We start from the raw sequence: 19,235 nt of genomic DNA, 5'->3' as shown, positions 1-19,235 counted from the left end.
GCCCGCTGCCCCAGCCTCCGTGGGATCAGCACACCAACAGCATCAACACAGAGGATGGCTGCGGGAGGGGTGTTGGAGGCCGGGCTGTAGCCCCCCGGCGAACACACTCCCTGGTCAGTGAGCTGCCTGGAGGGGAGTTCAGCCTCACCCCCTTTCTGTTCTCACATTTTGAGTGGGGACCCTTGTAGAGTTGGAGGAAGCCACTGACGGGGACTGCTTTATATTTTTTATGAGGTCTTTGTTAGGAATTTGCTTCTTTAAAACAGGGAGGGAACTGGAGTCCCATGCTGACAAAACAACAGAATTCTGACCGATAAATCTGATCACTTAAGTGAATGCATTGCTCATGATTCAACAAATCTTTCTGGCACTTTCTATATGTCAAGTGGTTTTCTGGGCATGGTTCTGGGCCTTGGCGATGAGGCAACTGAGGCCCCAGCTCTTGGGGAGTGTATGTTCCAGCAAGCACAGGTGGACCCCAGTCAGAACAAGCGAGACCCGCTAGGAGAGGAGCAGAAGGAGTGACCGGAGTGACTGGGAAACAGTTGCTTTCTATGTCCCTGGGGGATGACACTTAAGATGTGTGTGACAGACAAGAGGGTCCCCAGCAGAGGGAACAGCATATGCAGAGCTCCAGGGCTGAAGCAGGCACAGCCCGGAAAGAGGCCCATGGTCCTGAAGGAACATAAACTAGGGGAGCGACCTCAGAAGGAGTAAGACAGAGTGAGTTACCTGTGTGGAGTTTAAGAAACAAAACAAAAGAAAAAAGGAAAAAAGAGACAAGAGTCTTAACTATGGAGAACAAACTGGTGGTTACCGAGGGGAAGGGGGTGGGGGATGGGTGAAACAGGTGATGGGGATTCAGAGCACACTTATGATGCGCACTGAGTAATGTACAGAATCGGTGAATCGCTATATCGTAGAACTCAAACTACTGTAACACGGTATGTGAACTACACTGGAAACAAACAGAATGTCTTAGCAACAACAACAAAAGACAGAGTGAGTTAGGGGCCAGATGGGGTGAGCATGGCAGGGCACGGCGAGATTTCCATCGTCGAGCCGTGGGACGGCTTTCAGGAGTCTAAGTGGGAGCGGAGCTAGGTGACGTGGACGCAGGTCACCTGGCTTTCCTGTGAAGCCCGGATTACAAGGGCCACCCGGCCGGCAGCGAGCAAGTGAGCGCTGGTGACGGCCGCCCGGGGACCGGGGCAGTGGAAATGGAGAACAGTGAATGGGTCTGTGACTTACTGTGGAGGTAAAGGCGGTGAGATTTGATAGTGGGCTAAAATGTGCAGAAGAAAGCTAACTCCTGGGTTTGGGGCTTGGCTCACGGAGGGCACAGGGGCCCTGTGTGTTCAGGCAGGTGATACTGGAAAAATGGACGTGGGCGCAGGGATCCAGGCCCGAGGATACCGGAGCGAGCGGGACCCACATGGCCGGTGCTTCACGGGGCTTCCAGCTCCCAAGACTCCACGGCGACGCCTCGGCTGACGTCCTGGTGTCTGGATGTCATGGAGACACAGTTCAGACAGGCCTGTGTTGAACGCCTCAGCTGCAATTGCGGAAGCTGCACGGTCTTAGGCTAGCAAAGTAACTTCTTCCAGCCTCACTCTCCAGCTGTAAAGTGGGGCTATAAGGTTTACAACGACAGACTCGTGAATTCAGTACAACCAGCACAGAGTGAGCCTCTAACTTGGCATGGTGGGCATAGACCCCCACCTGGACCAGAGCTGCACCCAGGGACTCTAGTTCATGGCCCCCGCCCCCTCTGGCTAGGCTGTCTATGGGGGGCGGGTAAGGCCGGTGAGGTCCTTCTTGACTCCTTCTGTTTGCTATACACCCACTGCCCACCACCTCTCCCTCCAATGGGCAGGTTATTCCTTTAGGAGAATTGCTAAGACCTCTAGTCAGTGGTGCACTGGCCAAGTGTCCGGGCCAGTCGTGGTTCTCTGGTCACAGGCATCCAAATGGGCCGTGATTAACTTAAGAAGAAGGGGGCTTTATTGGCTGGGTATAGCAGAGCTCAAGGAAAGAAGAGAGGGCCAGGGAAGCAGGCTCTGGGAAGGTGGAGTGAGGCTGCTCCTGAGGCTTCAGCAGCAGAGACTCTTCCACTGTCTTCTCAGGATATTCCCCCAGGGAAAATGAGCTCCAACACATCGCAGCCCTTTCGCCCCTTGATCAAGACTTCAATTCCAAGAAGAGGATCTGATCGGTCTAGCTGGGGTCATGTGCCCCAGGACGCCACGCCTTCCGATTGGAGACTCGGTGGTTTGTTCTGCGAAAGGAACATGGCACCATCACTCAAAGAAGAGGGAATGGGTGAGATGAGTGGTCTCTCCTCCTCTGGCAGTGTTAGGCCTGGGAATTATCTTCTCAGAAACTGTAGAAAGAATGCCCTTTTGTGGGTGGGAGATTGCAGCCACTGATGCAAAGATGCTCTCATCATTTTTATCTTGCCACCATTTGAAGTTGTACAATCACATGAGTGGTTTGCCAGGCAACAACTGGTCAGTTTAAAAACCTGGACCATGCCAAATGACCAATGGCCTGACTCTTGATTTTTTTCAAATCTGTATCTAAATTGTCAGTAAGGAAATAGTGATGAAGTAAAATGTTAAAACACACAGAAAGATTCTGGTCATTTCTCTATCTGTGAATGTCACATGTGAGAGTCATTAGTGGGGTCCAGCAGATATTTCTAGTTCATCTCATTCTTAACCCGAAGTTAAGAGTAGCTGTATGCGTTGCTTTGGCCAAGGACACGGGAGTGGAATTGATATGGCACTCCTAGGCAGTTGTCAGAGACTTTGCCTGATCTAGAAATCAGCAATGCTCCAGGTAGAAGTGGCGTCATCATCCCCGTCATGACCAAGGCTAATGTGGAAGAGCTTCCAGATGCCAGAAATGGACACGTAGTAAGAACACGAAATAAACCTTTCCTATGTAATTCTTGATATCTGAGGGTTGCTTTTGACGCAGCATAAACTACCTTATCCTGACTGATCCATCAAGCATTCATACCCTTGTCCCATTGGGGCTCATCCTTGAAGTACTGGTGACTGCAAAAAGGAAAGTCCTAAAACCTTGACACTCCACACGTGTGGCACAAAACAGTTGCAGAAAGAGTTCTGCATTTAGATCGTTCTGCATTAAGACCAATCTGAGTGTTCTAAAAAACACGGTTCCTTATTACCCTTCCCTGATATGACCCACAAAATTCTAAACACACCCTAAGGTCTCCTCAACTGGTCAACCCGAGAAGACCGTGCTTGATTGGATGGAACCTCTGTCCTTGGGTTAAAAATGAGCCTGTATCACAGGAAATACGTGAGATACTCAATTTGCTATATTTGACGAGGGCTTATTCCAAGGACTATTTATAAAGATCCTCCTTGGGGGATAACGCAGTGACCCAGGATTACACCAGTTGGGTGTCATTACCACCCCTAGGCCTGAAGGGGGGGCGGAGGAGTGGCCGCCAGAGCCCAGAGAGAGAGAGGACCACCTGACGGGAGCCGTGACCTTTAGTTTTAGATGTCAGCAGTGGTCCTCAGGCACAGGAACAGGTGGAGACAAGTAGGAAGAGGTGCTGAGCGACAAACGGGTGGTGTCTACTACATGAAGCACCCTCCCCATAGCAACCAGTCCACAGCAAGTATGTGGTCAGATTTCCAGCCTGTTTGGATTCAAGAAAGGGGGCGACTTTGAAGCCATCGTTAGCTTTGCTCATGACTTTCTGGGTCCAATAGGGAGCTCTGTTCTGGACCAGGCACCAGGTACTCACCAGAGAGGAGGAAGCCACTGAGAAGATCCCCCTTCTTCTATCCTCAAATCTTGTGGCATTAGAAGAAATTATCACCAAGGGGACCACTCTTGTCCAAACTAGTGATACAAACCCAGGACACATCCATAAATCCACATTCTTTAATGAAACAGTTCTTTCTAGACAGACATATTAGCTCCTCTCCACTTTCTCTTTGAAACTAACATTTCATGAAATGTAAAATTACGCAAAATAAAAAGTACAATATATTTATAGATAGCACTCTAAATAGTCTTTCTTTTTTAAAAAGAAACCTTTTAGGCATTTGGGGTTATTTTTCAGGAGTTCAGTCTACCAAGGAAACTTGAAAAACAAGGGAGCTGAAGCCAAGGGAACGTTTGTCCGCAAACCAAACAACGATACCACGAATTATTTGAGACTTATCAAATGGACCAGATCAATGGCAAATCCCAGCGTGAATTTGCTAGTTAACAGGGTTTTATAAATGATTTAAACAGGCTGAGGGTTTCATGAGTAAGATGAAACTTAACTTTAGAGGAAAATGGTTTTATAGTGAATCAATGCACAGCCTCGTCTTCTCCGTTTGGAGAAACTGCACAGGCTAAAGTTAGTTCCAGACCCTCACCCTGATCTGGGATTCAGGCTCTAGCTTCTGCCAGACCAGATGACACTAGAACTGGACCAGGCTGATGACCCAGACTCCAAATATTTCATCAGGTCATCAAGGTAATTCTGTGAACCTAAGCTAGTCTTGGACTTCTGTGACATCCCCAAGGCCTAGCACCCAATTAAAGGACAAAGCAGGCTGGTGCAAGGTGTCCTGTGAGGAGCTTCGGCAGGGGGCCTGGGTCTTCCCGCCGAGTGGACCTTCTCTCGCTAAGCCAGGGCATCAATTCCCAAGTGAGCTTCCAGGGGAGCGGTCTGGACGGCCCCAGCTGAATCAGGGCTTGTCTTGTCTGGGAGTACGTCACTCGCAGAAGGCCTCACTAAAGGTTTTCATAAGTGTTCCATTGTTTCAAGTTGGCCAAGTTGGGGGTTTTTGACAATATTCATGCTACAGAGATAAAAATAAGTACCATTGTTTCACGAGGGTGACCAACACTAAGGCAGAACCAACTCTGTTTCTGACTCTCTCCCACTTTTCCATAGATTTCGTTGATTTTATTCAGGCTTATAAGAGGTCGAAAGGACAGATTTTTCCTGTCGTTGGAGAAAGACCTCTAATAGCCACCTTATGTATTCTGCTTTCAGCTTCAACGTTGACAGATATGATAAGACAAAGTAAAACCCCAGAAAATACAAAGATCTGAGAGCTGGGATTTACCTTCGCAGGCAGGTTGGACCACAAGATAAGGGGCTCCCACTGCTGAGCCCGAGTGCCCCCGAGGCAGGGCCTGGGATGTGTCTCGATGTGAGAATCAGGCCGAATCTCCATCCGGGGCCAAGAGAGGGCTTGGCGAACGACACACATAAAATGCAGGGCTGGTCCAGGAGGGCCTGCTCAGTAAAGCTACGGTCAGCGGGTCGGCATCTGTCACACTGCATCGATTAAGGCTCTGACAGCTGGTCCTTTACATACATACATATATACAGACATATATTATTATTAATAATAATACTTTGAATTTTTTTCTGTTTTAAAGAAAAAAATATTTCCATGCATCTCTTCTACCTTTCTTTGTATTATCCTTTGTTTGTTTTACTCCCAGCCATCATTTTAATTAGACATAGCCCTCTGGGGGCATATTCTGATCTTTAAAAAATACAACTTTTAAGCTTTTACAAATACTTTGTTTAAAATGGTGTCGCTTCATCCCAAAGGAATTCTGGTGCTTGGGAGCTATCATGGGTCTCACGGGAAACACTCTTGTGTGCTGTCCTGTGCTCAATACCAACCCAACAGGACTTAGAATTATGTAAACATTATTTAAAAATTATTCCAACATAAATACTCTTTTAAAGCTAACATACCACAGCTTTTAGCTCATAATGCCCATAGATGCCTTAATGAAATGCCATTCAAAACTACCTCACTGTTTAAGGTACACGTGGAGGTCCTAAAATTATGTAAACAACATCCTCTACACTTCTCTAGAACAAGTGCCAAGTGTGGTAAATTCTGATTGCAAGTTGGTGATTGAATACCAGTTAGCCTGAGCGAAGTTACCAATGCACTCTTTTTAACCTGACTGGTGACAGGAAGTTAGTCACAGGTTGACTCCTCCCACAGATGATTACATGACTTATAATTAACCAGTTTTCAACTGGTCCCTCATGGGCTGTCTTTGCACGTCTTGCAAATGCAGTTTGAATCAGTTGTCAAGAAGTCAAGGTCAACCACAGCAAGTGCCTCCAAAGCTGGAGGAGGAAATGGTCTTCTAAGCCCATGGAATCCCAAGCACAGGTGGGATCTTCTGAAGTCAGCCAGGAAAGGAGTATCAGGAGGAGGCAGGATGTTTTCTTCTCGGCACACTGGGACTCTCAACAGCAGATGTGTTGATGGAATTCACAGTGGATGCCTTAACCTCCTAATGCAAGTAGGCATGGGGGAAACCCGAAGTGGCAAGGAGAGCCAATGACCCAGAGGGGAGGCTTGATGTCTACTAGCATGGTGACAAGGATGCTTATACTCCAGCTCCCTCTGTGCACTGCTTCCTGCGAGTTCTTTTTCAGGCCTGACATCCGTATTCTCAGGTTTCCTGGCTGACATGTCCCTGGCAGACAGAAAGCAAAAGTCTCCAGCCAGAGCTGTGAGTAACAAATCAGCCACGGCCAAGCTTTTATCCTCACTGCTCAATGTGGACAGAAGACAGCCTGAGTCTCCAGGACACAGTCACATTGCCTGGCACCTACCAAAGCACGTCCAGAAATAGAGGAGTGACCAACCCAAGGGCTGGCCTCTTGTCCTGTAGGAGCAAGGGACAAGGAGAATGAGTATGACCAGGCATAGCTTGAGTGGTGAGTGACTTCAAAACCTTAATCTTCTCTCAAAGTCCATGACTGATAACACTGTGGCCAGAATCAAAGAAACATCTTTCCACCTTCTTGGCTGAACTTCACCAGATCCATACCTCCAAGGCTAGATTTTGAGTTTTTGTTTGAGGGAAAAAAAAAACTTTACACTGGTTTAGGGCAGATTCACAAGGTGCTGTTGTTATAAAACACATTCTCAGTTCCTGTCTTTCATGAACATCGATGTTACTTCTTCATGTGCAGGGCATCCTGGAACTTGGTGCTGGTGTATTGGGCGTGAAAGCCTTTCTTGTTGATGGTGTCATCCGTGTGGAACTGAATCATCAGAGAATCTCCTGCAGAGTAGATCTCTTCCAATGGCTGAGGAAAGGGCAAAAGAAAACCAGGGGGATGTCACGTCAGTTGGCTGTGGCTGGAGTTTTAAAAACAGAGGATGAGACAGAGGTTACATGAGAACATAGGCAGGCCAGCGCTGCCATGGGGCATCCCTGGCATCAGAGACACTGAAGGGCATTGACAGAGCTCTTTCTCAAAGGAAAACATTGCCAATTCTGCTCCAGAGAAGAGCTCCCCAGGCCCTGTGTTTTCAAAGACAGTCCTAGATGCACAGCTCATATGGAATCTATGGGGTATGAAGGGCACAGACGGGCCGGGGACTGCTCTGAGCGCTTTCAGATCTTACCTCATATAACTTGACAAGGGGAGTGCTATCTCCATTTTACGCTTAAGGAAACTGAAACTCAAGTTCACACAGCTAGGCAGGACCCCAGCTCAGGTCTTTCTGACCTTGAAGTCACCACTGGGATAGATCTCCCAGTGGACCAAACACCGAAGCCCATGCTCGCGGCCTAGGTCCTGTCCAAGAGCGAAACGTGCCACGGAGCCTCTACGTTTGTATTGCCAAGGGCTCAGTGAAGAGGGGCCAGGCTCCGAGGCTGCTGTCTGCCAGGGCGCAGTGGGACCCAGCTGGGCTTCCCTCACACTCACTGCTCGGGACTCTCCAAGGTTTTCCTCTGCACATGGGCCCCCCGGTCTGAAAGACTTTATCAAAGGCATGGCATTGGTCATGTCACACTTTGGCATCCTTTCTTTTTGGGAGGGTGAGGGAAGATGATGGGAAATTATTCAGAGACCGGTATAAATGCCATTTTGAGGTTCTGATCAGCGCGAGAAGCACTTTTGACTCCAAAATGAGCTCACGTGAATTCAGCCGACAGCAAAGAAGCTTTGCCCTGTCAGCCCCGGAGGCAGAGACAAGGAGCGGCCAGGGGCGCAGGGGGAGCGTGACCAGGACCCTGTACCGGCCGCCAGTGCCAGCCATGTGCCAGCTTCTAGGTCAGGTGCAGGGGAAAAGGGACCAACCAGGCCTGCCCTGTCCGGGGGAGGTGGCTGAGGAGAGAGGGGACAGTGAGGAAAATGATGAGGACCCGGAGCATGGGTCTGTGTTTCCAGTGAGCCTCGTCATTCCCGCAGGCATCTGGAGTCGCCCGGGGAGAGAACTGTGAACATATGGGATATACAAAAGCATGATTTAAAACAAGTTTTAGGGCGCCTGGGTGGCTCAGTCGGTTAAGCAACTGCCTTCGGCTCAGGTCATGATCCCGGAGTCCTGGGATCAGGTCCCGCGTCGGGCTCCCCGCTCGGCGGGGAGTCTGCTTCTCCCTCTGACCCTCTCCCCTCTCATGCTGTTTCTCTCTCTCTCTCTCAATAAATAAATAAAATCTTTAAAAAAAACAAAAACAAAAACACAAGTTTTAAAGCCTCAAGGCCACGTAAAAATGGAGGTGGGGGGAGGGTAGGGAGCCCTTCGCAAACACGGGAGGAAAGTCCTCAAGGAAAGCCGGCTCTTACACAGCCTGCAGCAGTAGGGGGCCCTCCTGATGGGCTCCCAGGCTACTCCCCGCCTCCTCTCTGGACCCCTCTCCCCTTCCCCAGTTCGCTCCAGCAGCACCCCGTCCTGCCCCGGCACCCGGTGTGTCTCCCGCTCTGAGTCCTCGCGCCTCGCCCCTGCTGGCAGCCCGCGCACTCACCCCAGAGCCACAGAAGCGGCCGAGCCTGGGGGCCATGTTGTCATAGCCGTCGTAGGCCTCCATGTAGTCATAGCCACAGTCGGCCTCCTCCTCCACCTCAAAGGTCCGGAAGATCAACTCGACCCCGTAGCCGTCCTCCGCCACGATCACCCAGTCGCAGCGGGCCTGGCTCGGGTAGTTGTTGTCCCCAAACTGGGCGTGGGAATACAGCTCTTTGGTCTGCACTTCAGCCTTCAGCCTGCCCCCGCACTCTGGAGCAGAGGGAGAGAGCCGCCCCGTCCGCTGGGCACAGAGTCGCGTGGGCCACCCCCACCCGCTTCCCAGCCCCGGCCTTCTCCCTTCATGCCCCAATGCCGGCCAGCTTTCCCTATGAGGCCTCGCGTGTGCCCTGTAGGAAAGTCTGGCAGGTTTCCTCATCCCGTTTTACAGAGGCGTAAACAGAGGCCGATAGGTCCTAGTTTCAGGGCTTACTGGGGGGGTCCAAATTGGCCCTTCCCAGGAAGGTCCTATGTTCCTGGATTGGGTCACAGAAGGCCTCTGGGGAATTCCTGAGCAAGCTACTGAAAAAAGCTGGCTGGCTGGATCTCTACCACCTAATTCCCTGGAAGTGCTAGAAGCACCAGGGAAGGGCTCGCGGGCCCCAGCTGCTTACTGTGATTGGTAACTGTTGCCAACAGAGGGCACCAAAAGCACATCAGAACTCCTGGTAAACTCAAACCCAGAAACCTCAGGTTACAGACTGACTTGCTCCTGCATCTGACAGTGCTGAGTATAGTCTGACTTTGAGGCTCCTGGGGGTGTCACAAGTGAGCTGAGCCTCATACGTTGGGCTTGTATTCTGTAGAGCTGGCTTCTGAGTTTGTGACTAGGACCCTAACTCTGGTTGTCTGGGTCCCACCCTATCTTGTCTAGGCCACTAGAGGCCACATAATATAAATGGATACATGAGAGTGATCTCATTAGAGAGATTAGAAAGTGCCAGAAATTCCGAAGGCAAGTTCCTCCACTGCCTGTCCTCAATGTGCTCCATGCCCCCAAGACGCCGAGCTCCCCGAGGCCCAGTGACACTGTCAGGCCCAGCCGGCCCCCCGGTCCTTCCTGACTCCCAGCTCTTAACCCCACGTGCTCTTGCTGAGAATTTCCTCCACGGCTGAGCTGTCTTTGGGAAATTTCAAGTCCCTGAGATGTGACATGTTAAGTGGAGGAAAAATAATGGGTAATAGAAACATTTTCCGTTTTCCAGAACTGGCCCTTAGAGCGTGTCAGGGGCTGTTCTCCACCCCTCAGCTCCCAGACTTTGGGATTTCACGGACCAGCAAGATTACAAATAAGTTTTGGAAAGAGGATGGGAGGAAGGGAGGAAGGGAGGGCGGGTCGGAAAGAAGTGTGGCACCAACAAAGGGTGGCCCACTTTAAATGTTATCAATTAGGGACATTCAAAGAAAACAACCCTTCCCCCTACGGCTGCCCACGTTTCATGGTTAAAGGGACGGCTGATCACGCCCCCCCCCACCCCCATGTTGGCAGTTGTGTCTGCTTCCATCACCATCTGTGTCCAGCCCCTGTGGGCCTCAGCGGGCTGCGGGGCCCCCCGGCCCCCCTACCTGTGCTGTGCACCGCCTGGAAACCTTTCCTCTGCACAGAGGCATCTGAATAAAACCTGAGGAACAGGCTGCTGCCTGAAGCCACCACGGGGTCCGGTTTCTTGCTGCCACAGAAACGGCCAAGGATGGGGGCCAGGCTGTCGGGCCCGTCGTACAGCTCCAGGTGGTCGTAGGCACATTCTTGGTGCTGCTCGATCTCAAACTCGTTAAATGTCTGGGGATAGAAAAGCAGAAAGGGAAGCAGGGCCCTGGTGCTCAGCCGGGGGTGGGGCCGCCTCCCCGGGGGCTGGGAGAGGATGGGGCACACAGGACGTTCTCTCGTGGTCCCCGGACAACCCTATGAGGTAGTCACAGGAACGACTGCTGCTATGAGCACTTTGCAGGTGAGATGGCCGGGTTCCTACAGCTGAGATGCTGTGGTCATCCCTGCTCCTTCCATCCCATCACAAGGCTCCTTCTCACTTAATGATGATGACAGCAAAGACCAAGGACTCGAGCCAGGTCAGGAGCTGTTTTGAGTGCTTTACAAATATAACCTCATATAATCCTCACACCCCTGTGCTGTGTCTATCGCTACCACCCCTTGGATGGGATGAGGAAACTGAGGCGCAGAGCAGTCAGGTGACTTGCCCAAGGTCACCCACTGGTAGGGCTGGGCCATGACCAGGAGGTCTGGCTGCAGAGCCCCTGCCCTCAACCTCTGTGCTGTGCGATCCTTCAGTACAAATGACAGGATGAGGCTGTAGGAAGTGCACGCTGTTCCTCGTCTGCATCCTCACAGTGGCTGACATTTGAGGAGAGCTTTTTTTCCTGCGCAGAATCCTGTGCCCAATGTTCATGAACATTTTCTCACTTAATTCTGATGATGTGAGGGAAAAGCTAGTATTAGACCCAATGTGCAGAAGGGGAAAACTGAGTCTTAGAGAAATGTCTTGCCCAAGCTTACTCCTCCAAGCTAGAGGAGGCTGGAGCTGGACTTAGTCCCCAGCCAGCCTGACTCCAGCCCACACTCTTAACCATCACCAGGCTATACTGTCCCCCTCCTCCCTGCCCCCTGAAGACTGTCCCCCAAAGCTGGCCAGGGGAGCCCCTCCATTCCAGGCCATGCATGAAGCTTCAAAACCCTAAATGTAGAGCTTCTTAGGGACTGACTGGGCAGCTGAGTGACCGATGGCCTGCCCGCAGCTGCCAGGGAGATGGGAAGGGTGAGAGGGGACAGTGTTAAATGAAGGCTTGGACCAAATGACAGAGCAGGAAGAGAGGCCATTAGTGGGGGGCGAGGAGGAGTCTGAATTCATGAGAGTAGCTGGAGAGACAGGACAGAGATGGAGGTGGAGAGGGATCATTAGCAGTGCGGGCCTTCACAGGAATGACAAACAGTAGAAACAGGCAAAGCTCTTCACACCTTATAGAAAGGGAGCTGGGTTTGGGGGTGGTATAGACACAGTGGGCAGGAGCAGGAGGGGAGACCAGCAGCATCAGGGTGGGTGATGCAATGGGAGGGACACACATGGGACACCCTGTTGCTGTCCCCATACAGTGAAACACCGGCTTCTTGGGAAGTATTCAACTCACATTTTCTGGTGGCAAAAAAGAGCATGATCAGGATATCCACCATACGCTTCCCAAGGAAGTTTTTTTTAAAACTAGCACATACACGTATGAACGTCTATAAAGCTGAGATCTGGTCTCTGGCCCCAGTGATCAGTTGCTTTAGTTCCTTAGCACTGTAAAGAAGGGGAAGACGTTCGGCAACTACGAAAGTCTTGTGGCGCTTGGACAAAAGCGCGGCTTCCAGTTGTGCAGGCTGCGCGTTCCCGCCCCCAGGGGGCGCCATTCCCCCGCCGACGCCGGAGATGTATGTTGCCATTGAGAACCTTCTCCAGCAGAGGGCAGCGTTGGGGCGGGGGAAGCGTTACCCTAAGGCACTTTAGTTCACCCTCACCCAGATTCAAGGCTGTTCTGACACCGAGGAAAGCCGCCGAAAGCACTTCCCACATGGGCAGCCGTACATATGAGGGGCCCGCTGTGAGCACCCTGTGGTCATGGGCTCTGCCTTCGCCACCCCTCGCTGCCCCGGGCCTGGCACAGACAGACCCCAGCACCTGCGCTCCGTTGTGGGCGTCCGTTCACCCACCTGTCCTCCTCACCGCTCTCACCGGCCAGTAAACACCCTTGCAAGTCGCCCCCGATCGTTGCTCATCATCACGTTCTCCTTTATTCTCTTCCATTCCTTGCATTTTTGGCTCATACTTCAGAGGACCATCCCTATGCCTTCTGGAGAGCTTACAAATCTCCAGATTCAGAAGGACCCATTTAAAAACCTTCTGTCTGGAGTATACCTTCTCCAGCCGACAAGAGGGTTTGTTTTACACTCCAGGAGCTGGGAGTCTCTGGGGGCTGAGAAACGAGACTTGTACCAGAGACTCAGTTCTCCTCTGAAATAACCGAGCACGGTGCGCACACCTACAACCATATGCATGAGAGACTTTAATTTTTTAATTCAAGAGAGAATTAGCATAACTTAACCTCTTATTGTTAATTTTTTAAAATGTAAGTTATGGAGGAATCTGAATGATAATCCATTCGAGAAGTCTGGGCAAGAAAAACGATCTATATTTTTCCCGTGCATATCCATACGTTATTGTATGTGCATAGGAAATTTCTGGTAGAATTTACAAAAAAAGTTCAGAGACGTCATTTCTGAAGTGGGCATGGGGGATCTAGAAGGTTTTTTTTTTTTTTTTTAAGATTTTATTTATTTATTTGATAGAGTGAGAGAGCACAAGCAGGGGGAACAGTAGAGGGAGAGGGAGAAGCAGGCTCCCCGCCAAGCAGGGAACCCGATGCGGGGCTCGATCCCAGGACCCTGGGATCATGACCTGAGCCGAAGGCAGACGCTTAACCATCTGAGCCACCCACGCGCCCAAGAAGGTTGATTTCCACTTTCCAACACTCTGTACTGGTTCCTTTTTTTTTTAACCTCGGGAATGTATCGTTTTGTCAAAAATTACAGCTGGAAACAACTGAATGTCAGCTCTCCCGATCTGTGCAGACAGGCACTGCTGCGAACAGGTGCTATTTAGAGAGCTTTTCTTACCACCACCTCTGAATTGTGCGCAGCCGCCCCACGAGGGAGGCTTCGTTAGCATCCCCATTTTCCAGATAATGAAACCGAGTTCTGGAAGTGTTGAATAACCTTCTCAAATTTCAGAGCTGGGAAGGGGCAGAGCAGAGACGCAACCCCCTGTCTGTCTGAAACCAAAGTCCGTGTTGTCCGTGAACTATGAAAATGACTCACGAGTTTCACCCGGTGGCCCGCGGTGGAAGAGATGTTCCAGGTACACTCCCTCCGACTGGGGTACTTGTCGGGCCAGTTGGGGCTCGCCAGGGTCCCCTCTGCACTGCTGATCTTGTGCGCGCAGCCAGCTGGAGGGGGGTGGGGAGACACATGCAGAGAGAAGCGGTTCATTTGTGGGCAGCACCAGAGGCCCTCTGGGGGAGGATCCGTCTCTCATTCTTATTTGTCATGGGGTCATGATCAAATGTGGGGGCAGGGCTCAGCCTGAGTCAAGTGTCCTCTGGCCAGAGAGTTTATTTGGTTTTGCTGCCTTCCTAGTGGCGGTTGAGACCACAGGCACTGGGGTCACATGGACGTGGGTCACACCGCCTGCAGGCCGTGGGACTTGGGCACTTACCCAAGCCTTGGTGTCCTTATTTGTAAAAGGGGTGCCGACTTCGTCGGGGGATATGTGGACTAAATGAGATAATACATGTACAAGTCTTAGCAAGTGCCAACGAAGGTCTTCACTACGCCTTCCATGTATATTTCCTTTCGATTTTCAAAGCAGTTTCATTTGGCGGCTACAGATGTTGCCTTGGCTATAGGGTGCTGTTAGCAAAGGGGGTCCCACGACTTGCTCAGGGTGCAGTGTTTTGGTCAACAGCTAGAAGGTGTGCTGCGCACGACGCTAAGCATTTTGAATGCATTCCCTCATCTCATCCTTCTCACTTTGCAAATAAGAAAATAACTTTAGAGAGGGTGAGTGACTCGCTGGTAAGGGGCGGGGCGGGGACTTGAACCCAGGCCTGCCTTTGGTGTAAATGATTAGGAAACAGAGGGACTGAGGATGTGCACCCCCACCCCCACCCCCATTGCCAACGCTGCCCTGCGGCTGCAGGACAAGATGCCAGAGGCGGCAGTTGAGGGCGGGTCAGGGGAAGTGGGAAGGGGTAGGCAGCAGCTGAAGGGAGGTTCCTGCTCAACGCTGCCCCCACTCTGCAGCCCCACAGGGGACAAATGTCAACAGGGGCAGGGGCTCAGCGTCTGGGACATTGGCTGCCACCCCTTGGAGGAGCCCATAGGAAGGCAGCCACTGTTCAGCTGGTGGGACCTTAGTGGGGTTAAATCCCTCCGGGCCTCCCCCACGCCACGGGAGGCAAGTCTTGTTCTGGCCCACGCCCACCTCACAGGAGTGTGACAAAGACTTTTAAGTTCCAGAAGGATGCGTCCTTCCAAGTTCTTCCAACCTGCTTCCCAACCAACCCACGACCGCCCATGTCTATGTCACAGGGCTGGGCTTGGAGGGTGGCCGCACCCTGCTTCTGAAGCTGTCTTAGCTCATCCTGTAACACCCTGGTAGGCCTGGTCAGACTCTGTGCATCCCCATCAGATCTCCTACCTTTGAAATGCTTATCCTGGAGAGGAGGCGTGAAGTCTGCACCCCTTCCCTCCCTCTGACCACCTCTGCAGGGCCCTGTGCTGGGGCCAAGGCCTAGAGGCCTGTGTGCTTATCAGAGATGCTCAAACACCCTTCACAGGGCAGGGTGACGGAGGCTCTTTCCAGAATGCCTGGACATTCAAAGGCATCTGGCCTTGAACTTCCAGTAGTAAATGAAGCAGGGAGCAATCTTTTTTGAATTCTATTTTACTATTAGACCTGCATATGATAAAAAATATTATGACATGGATGGTTGATATTTATTGACATGTCAAGTGCTTAATAGATGCCAGATTGTCTGAAATACTTTCTAGGCACGCTTTCGTTCACTCCTCGTACACCTTTAAGAAGAGGGTCTGTTTAGTCCCTTTTAAATAGAAGAACTGGAAGCTCAGAGAGGTTAAGTAACCTGCCCAAGGTCACACAGCCGGTGAAGCAGCAGAGTCAGGATTTAAGCCTAGGTGGTAGTCTGATTCAGGAGCCTGGGGGCGTACCCGCTTTGCAAGAGTAACCCCATGAGGGCACCTGAGGGCCCCGAATCCTCCTGAAGGAGGGTGCTGCCCTGGGGAACACCGCCCTTCGGCAGGCGGAAGGCAGACAAGGAGGGCCCCTTGCTCACACGCTCACACGCGTGCACCCGCCGGCAGCCACGGCCAGCCTGGCCTCCCAGTGCAGCCTCACCTTCCTTGCAGTCGTGCCCGTTCTCGAGGAGCTGGTACCCATTCCTGCACCGGCACAGGTAGCTCCCAGACGTGTTGACACACTCATTCTGGCACCCGCCGTTGTCCTTGGCACACTCGTCCTTGTCTGCGGAGATCGACAGGCTCTCAGGGGAAGCGCCACCTTGGGACTCCCCTCAGTCCGCAGAGCTCCACTCAGAAGTAGCCTCTGCCAGGGAGGCTCCCAGATTGCCCTGACCTGGGGAGTCCCCTTCCTGGGGTGGGTGGCGGCAGCATCTGTTGGATCGTACCTGGTCCTGCTCTACACTGAATTCCCCAGGCTCCTACGGCACTTGAATGAGCATTTGTGTCCTTCAACCCTGCTGCCCGCCAAAACAAGGAGCTCCTTAAAGGGTAGGCTGACATTAAGAATAGTCACGGTAACAATAATAAAAGTAACTGCCGTGTACTGAAAATTTATGTGAGGGGCAATTCCCGAAGCACGTGCTATACAGCATGCAACCTGAGGAGCCAGGTGCCTATGCCCCCCCCCTTTACAGGTAAGGAAACTGAGGCTGAGGACACTAACACGCCCCAGGGCCACTCAGTGAGCGAGCAGCCCGTGTGACCCGGAAGCCTCGGCTCCTCCTCCCGGACCCCACGCCACTTCCGGCCTGTGGAGTAGGTAGGCCTTTGGGCCCCGGGCCAGACTGCCGAGCGCCGGTCCTGCTCTACCACTCCCAGCTGTTGTGTCCTTGGGCAGTCCTTGACTTCTGTGCCTCAGTAGCCTCGCCTGTAAAATGGAGCCAGTATGCGTCCTCACGTCACAGGGTTGTTGGGAGGAGGAAATGAGTTAGTACAGGGAAAGTACTTGGAACAGCGTCTAGCTGAGAGTGTTAGCTTGTATTTGTTACGATGTCCGAACTCAAGTCCTAGCTGTTGTCACTGTGGTTCTTGTAGCTCAAGCCAGCGTCTTCCTGCGATAACCGAGGACCGGCCTCCCTCCCCGGCCCCCGACACCGGGATGACTCCGGGGGTCAGTGGTGTCTCCCTGCCCTCACCAAACCCTATGGTGAAGTGTCACCGAACACTTGGTGTTTTAGTTTCATGAGGACAATGAAGAATCCTTAAAGAATAAAGAGATGAAGCCCACCCAACACTTAAGTACGGGGACCACAAGCTAGTTAGAAGCCAGGAAGGATTCTCCCAAAGCCTTCAGAAGGAGCACAGCCCTGCCCACACCTTGACTGCAGATTTCCGGCCTCCACAACCGCGAGAGAATACATTTCTGTTGTTTCACACCATGCACTTTGTGGTAGTGTGTTATGACAGCCCTGTAATAATATAACCAGCAATATAAAAAATCCCAGATCCAGGCACGCCCCCTCCCAGGTGGAATTTTTACTGCGAGGGTAGGGGCGGTGGGCAGAGAGAGGTGGGCAGGTGCCCCAGAGCCTGAGAGCCTGCACAGCCAAGGCGACCCGTGACCTCGCCTCCAAACCCACACACACCTGAGAAGAAGTGGGCTCTGAAGCCGCGTTTGGAGACCGTGTTGTCCGACTTGAACTCCACACGCATGTTGTTGCTCTGGGAGGTGATGACTTCGGGCATCTCAGAGCCGCAGAATTTGCCGTGCAGCCTGGCGTCGGGGGACAGACCACTGCGTACCTCCACGAAGTCGTACTTGCAGACCTGCAAGGGAGCACCATGGGGAGCCCCCTGGTACTCCCACGGCTCCACCCTAGCCTCTCTGCAGGACCCCCTTCCTGAACACCACACCCTGCCCGGTGGCCAGACCAGCTCAGCCAGGTCCAGTGGGAGGGTCCTCTCAACACTTACTGGGATCCCTCTGGCCCAAGGTGCAGACATGGGGACTCATGCTAGCATGCTGCTTGGGGCGGGGGCGGGGGGCTCTACCTGGGCCTTGGCTGACTTGGTCATCCCATGACCACTGCCCAAGGGAGGGGACAGGCAATTCACACCATCCTGGTCTCCAGCTGCATCTCACCCCCTCAGTTCCCCTCACCTGGACGCTAACCCTCAGACTCCTACCCCAGGGGACATACTTGTCTTGACCACCTCCCACCCCCAAGACCTGCCTCCTCCACCCTGGTCCTGATTCTTCTTGGATTTATCAGTGACAAGAGAACCAAAACATCACGTCTGCAGAGGGTGCGCAGCTGAAACCACTACACCAAACACTCCCCAGACTCTGCCCTGCAAAGAGTCCCTGACTGCAGGAAGCGACCCCCCCCCCCACCTGCTGAGCCCCTCGCTGCTTTGCAGCCCTGAGCCACATCCCAACACAATCAGTTAGAGTGCAGAAGCATACATCATTGCCTTCCAATTCAAACACTTCAAACTGAAGGGAGATCCGGTACTGAGCAGGGGCCACCACCTGCCAGACGCAGTTTTTGTTTGTAGGATACTCCTTCGGCCACCCAGGGCTGGTGATGGTCCCGTTCAGCTTGGTAATAAAACCGCCACAGGCCACTGCACGGGAGAAACAGAAGCAAAATTCATTTGGTTTTAGTTCCAAGTGACTGCGATTTCCCCCAAGCAGCAATAAGCCCTGCTGTTCTTTAATAAAAAAAAAGTTTGACAATCTGAACTGATTAATCCAGCATCCTTTCTTCTAGTCTGCTTCAACTGAGGATTTGGAGGGATGACGCTGAGGACAAGCCTTTACCGCTTTGTAAAACGATGACAATGCATCTGTGCTTACCTGTCACTCAGTGGCAGAGTTGGGGACTCCACATGACTTGGACCAAAGGAGACTTAGGAATGTTTGCAGCAAGCTATGCACCTCACCTGGCTTATATGAACAAGCAGCATCATGCGGGTGGGCAAGGAAAACGGAACACCAGCCCCGTAGAAGTGGAATGAATGAAATGAGCAATTAGTTGCGTCACGCAAAAGTGCTCATGGTTTTTCTTTGCTTTCATTTTTTTATCTGAATAATCGTGTGAATTGTGTCTAGGGTGGAGTTCTTATAATCTGGGCAGCAGCCCTCTCACATTTGTGACTTGATGGAGTTGTTTTTCCTTCCAAGAGCCAGGGGCACCCTCCATCACAGATCACGTCACCTCGCAGCCAGCCCACGGTCCCATCTCATCCCCCTTTCTCCTAAGAATGGCCCCTTATCCCTTCCCATTCTCGCTTGGCAGGTCCAACACCAACCTTCACACGTCTTCTTATCGGCAGCCAGCTCGTAGCCAGGATCACATGCGCACTTGTAGCTGCCCAGAGTGTTCACACAGCGCTGCTCACACCCACCATGATCTGGCCAGGAACACTCATCCACCTCTGTTGGAGAGGAAGGGGACCCCAGCTAAATCATCACAAAGTCATCTGGTCTGTTCCCCATCTCATTCCCCATCCCAGGGTGCCTGGCAAATGTCCTCTAAGAACAAGAACGGCTCCTGGTGATGCCTCCCCGGGAGGCTCACGTCCATGTCTCA

At 52.1% G+C, this 19,235-nt stretch overlaps 1 protein-coding gene across 1 annotated transcript in view; it reads right to left on the bottom strand.

Moving 5' to 3' along the window:
- Positions 1 to 6,985: 6,985 nt before the first annotated feature.
- TLL2 (tolloid like 2) overlaps positions 6,986 to 19,235 on the bottom strand; it is a 115,393-nt gene continuing 103,143 nt past the window's right edge. Inside the window, exons 14-21 of the mRNA XM_081823729.1 lie at positions 18,955 to 19,080; positions 18,107 to 18,267; positions 17,286 to 17,466; positions 15,797 to 15,922; positions 13,696 to 13,823; positions 10,395 to 10,608; positions 8,791 to 9,041; positions 6,986 to 7,120 (exon numbers count right to left, since the gene is read on the bottom strand). Of these exons, the coding sequence (XP_081679855.1) occupies positions 6,986 to 7,120; positions 8,791 to 9,041; positions 10,395 to 10,608; positions 13,696 to 13,823; positions 15,797 to 15,922; positions 17,286 to 17,466; positions 18,107 to 18,267; positions 18,955 to 19,080 (1,322 nt within the window). The remainder of the gene's footprint in view (positions 7,121 to 8,790; positions 9,042 to 10,394; positions 10,609 to 13,695; positions 13,824 to 15,796; positions 15,923 to 17,285; positions 17,467 to 18,106; positions 18,268 to 18,954; positions 19,081 to 19,235) is intronic.

The sequence above is a fragment of the Leptonychotes weddellii genome, chromosome 6 (assembly GCF_054177405.1).
Source record: "Leptonychotes weddellii isolate Sample4059 chromosome 6, ASM5417740v2, whole genome shotgun sequence".
Lineage (NCBI taxonomy): Eukaryota > Metazoa > Chordata > Mammalia > Carnivora > Phocidae > Leptonychotes > Leptonychotes weddellii.
This window is presented reverse-complemented; position numbering and strand designations above follow the sequence as displayed.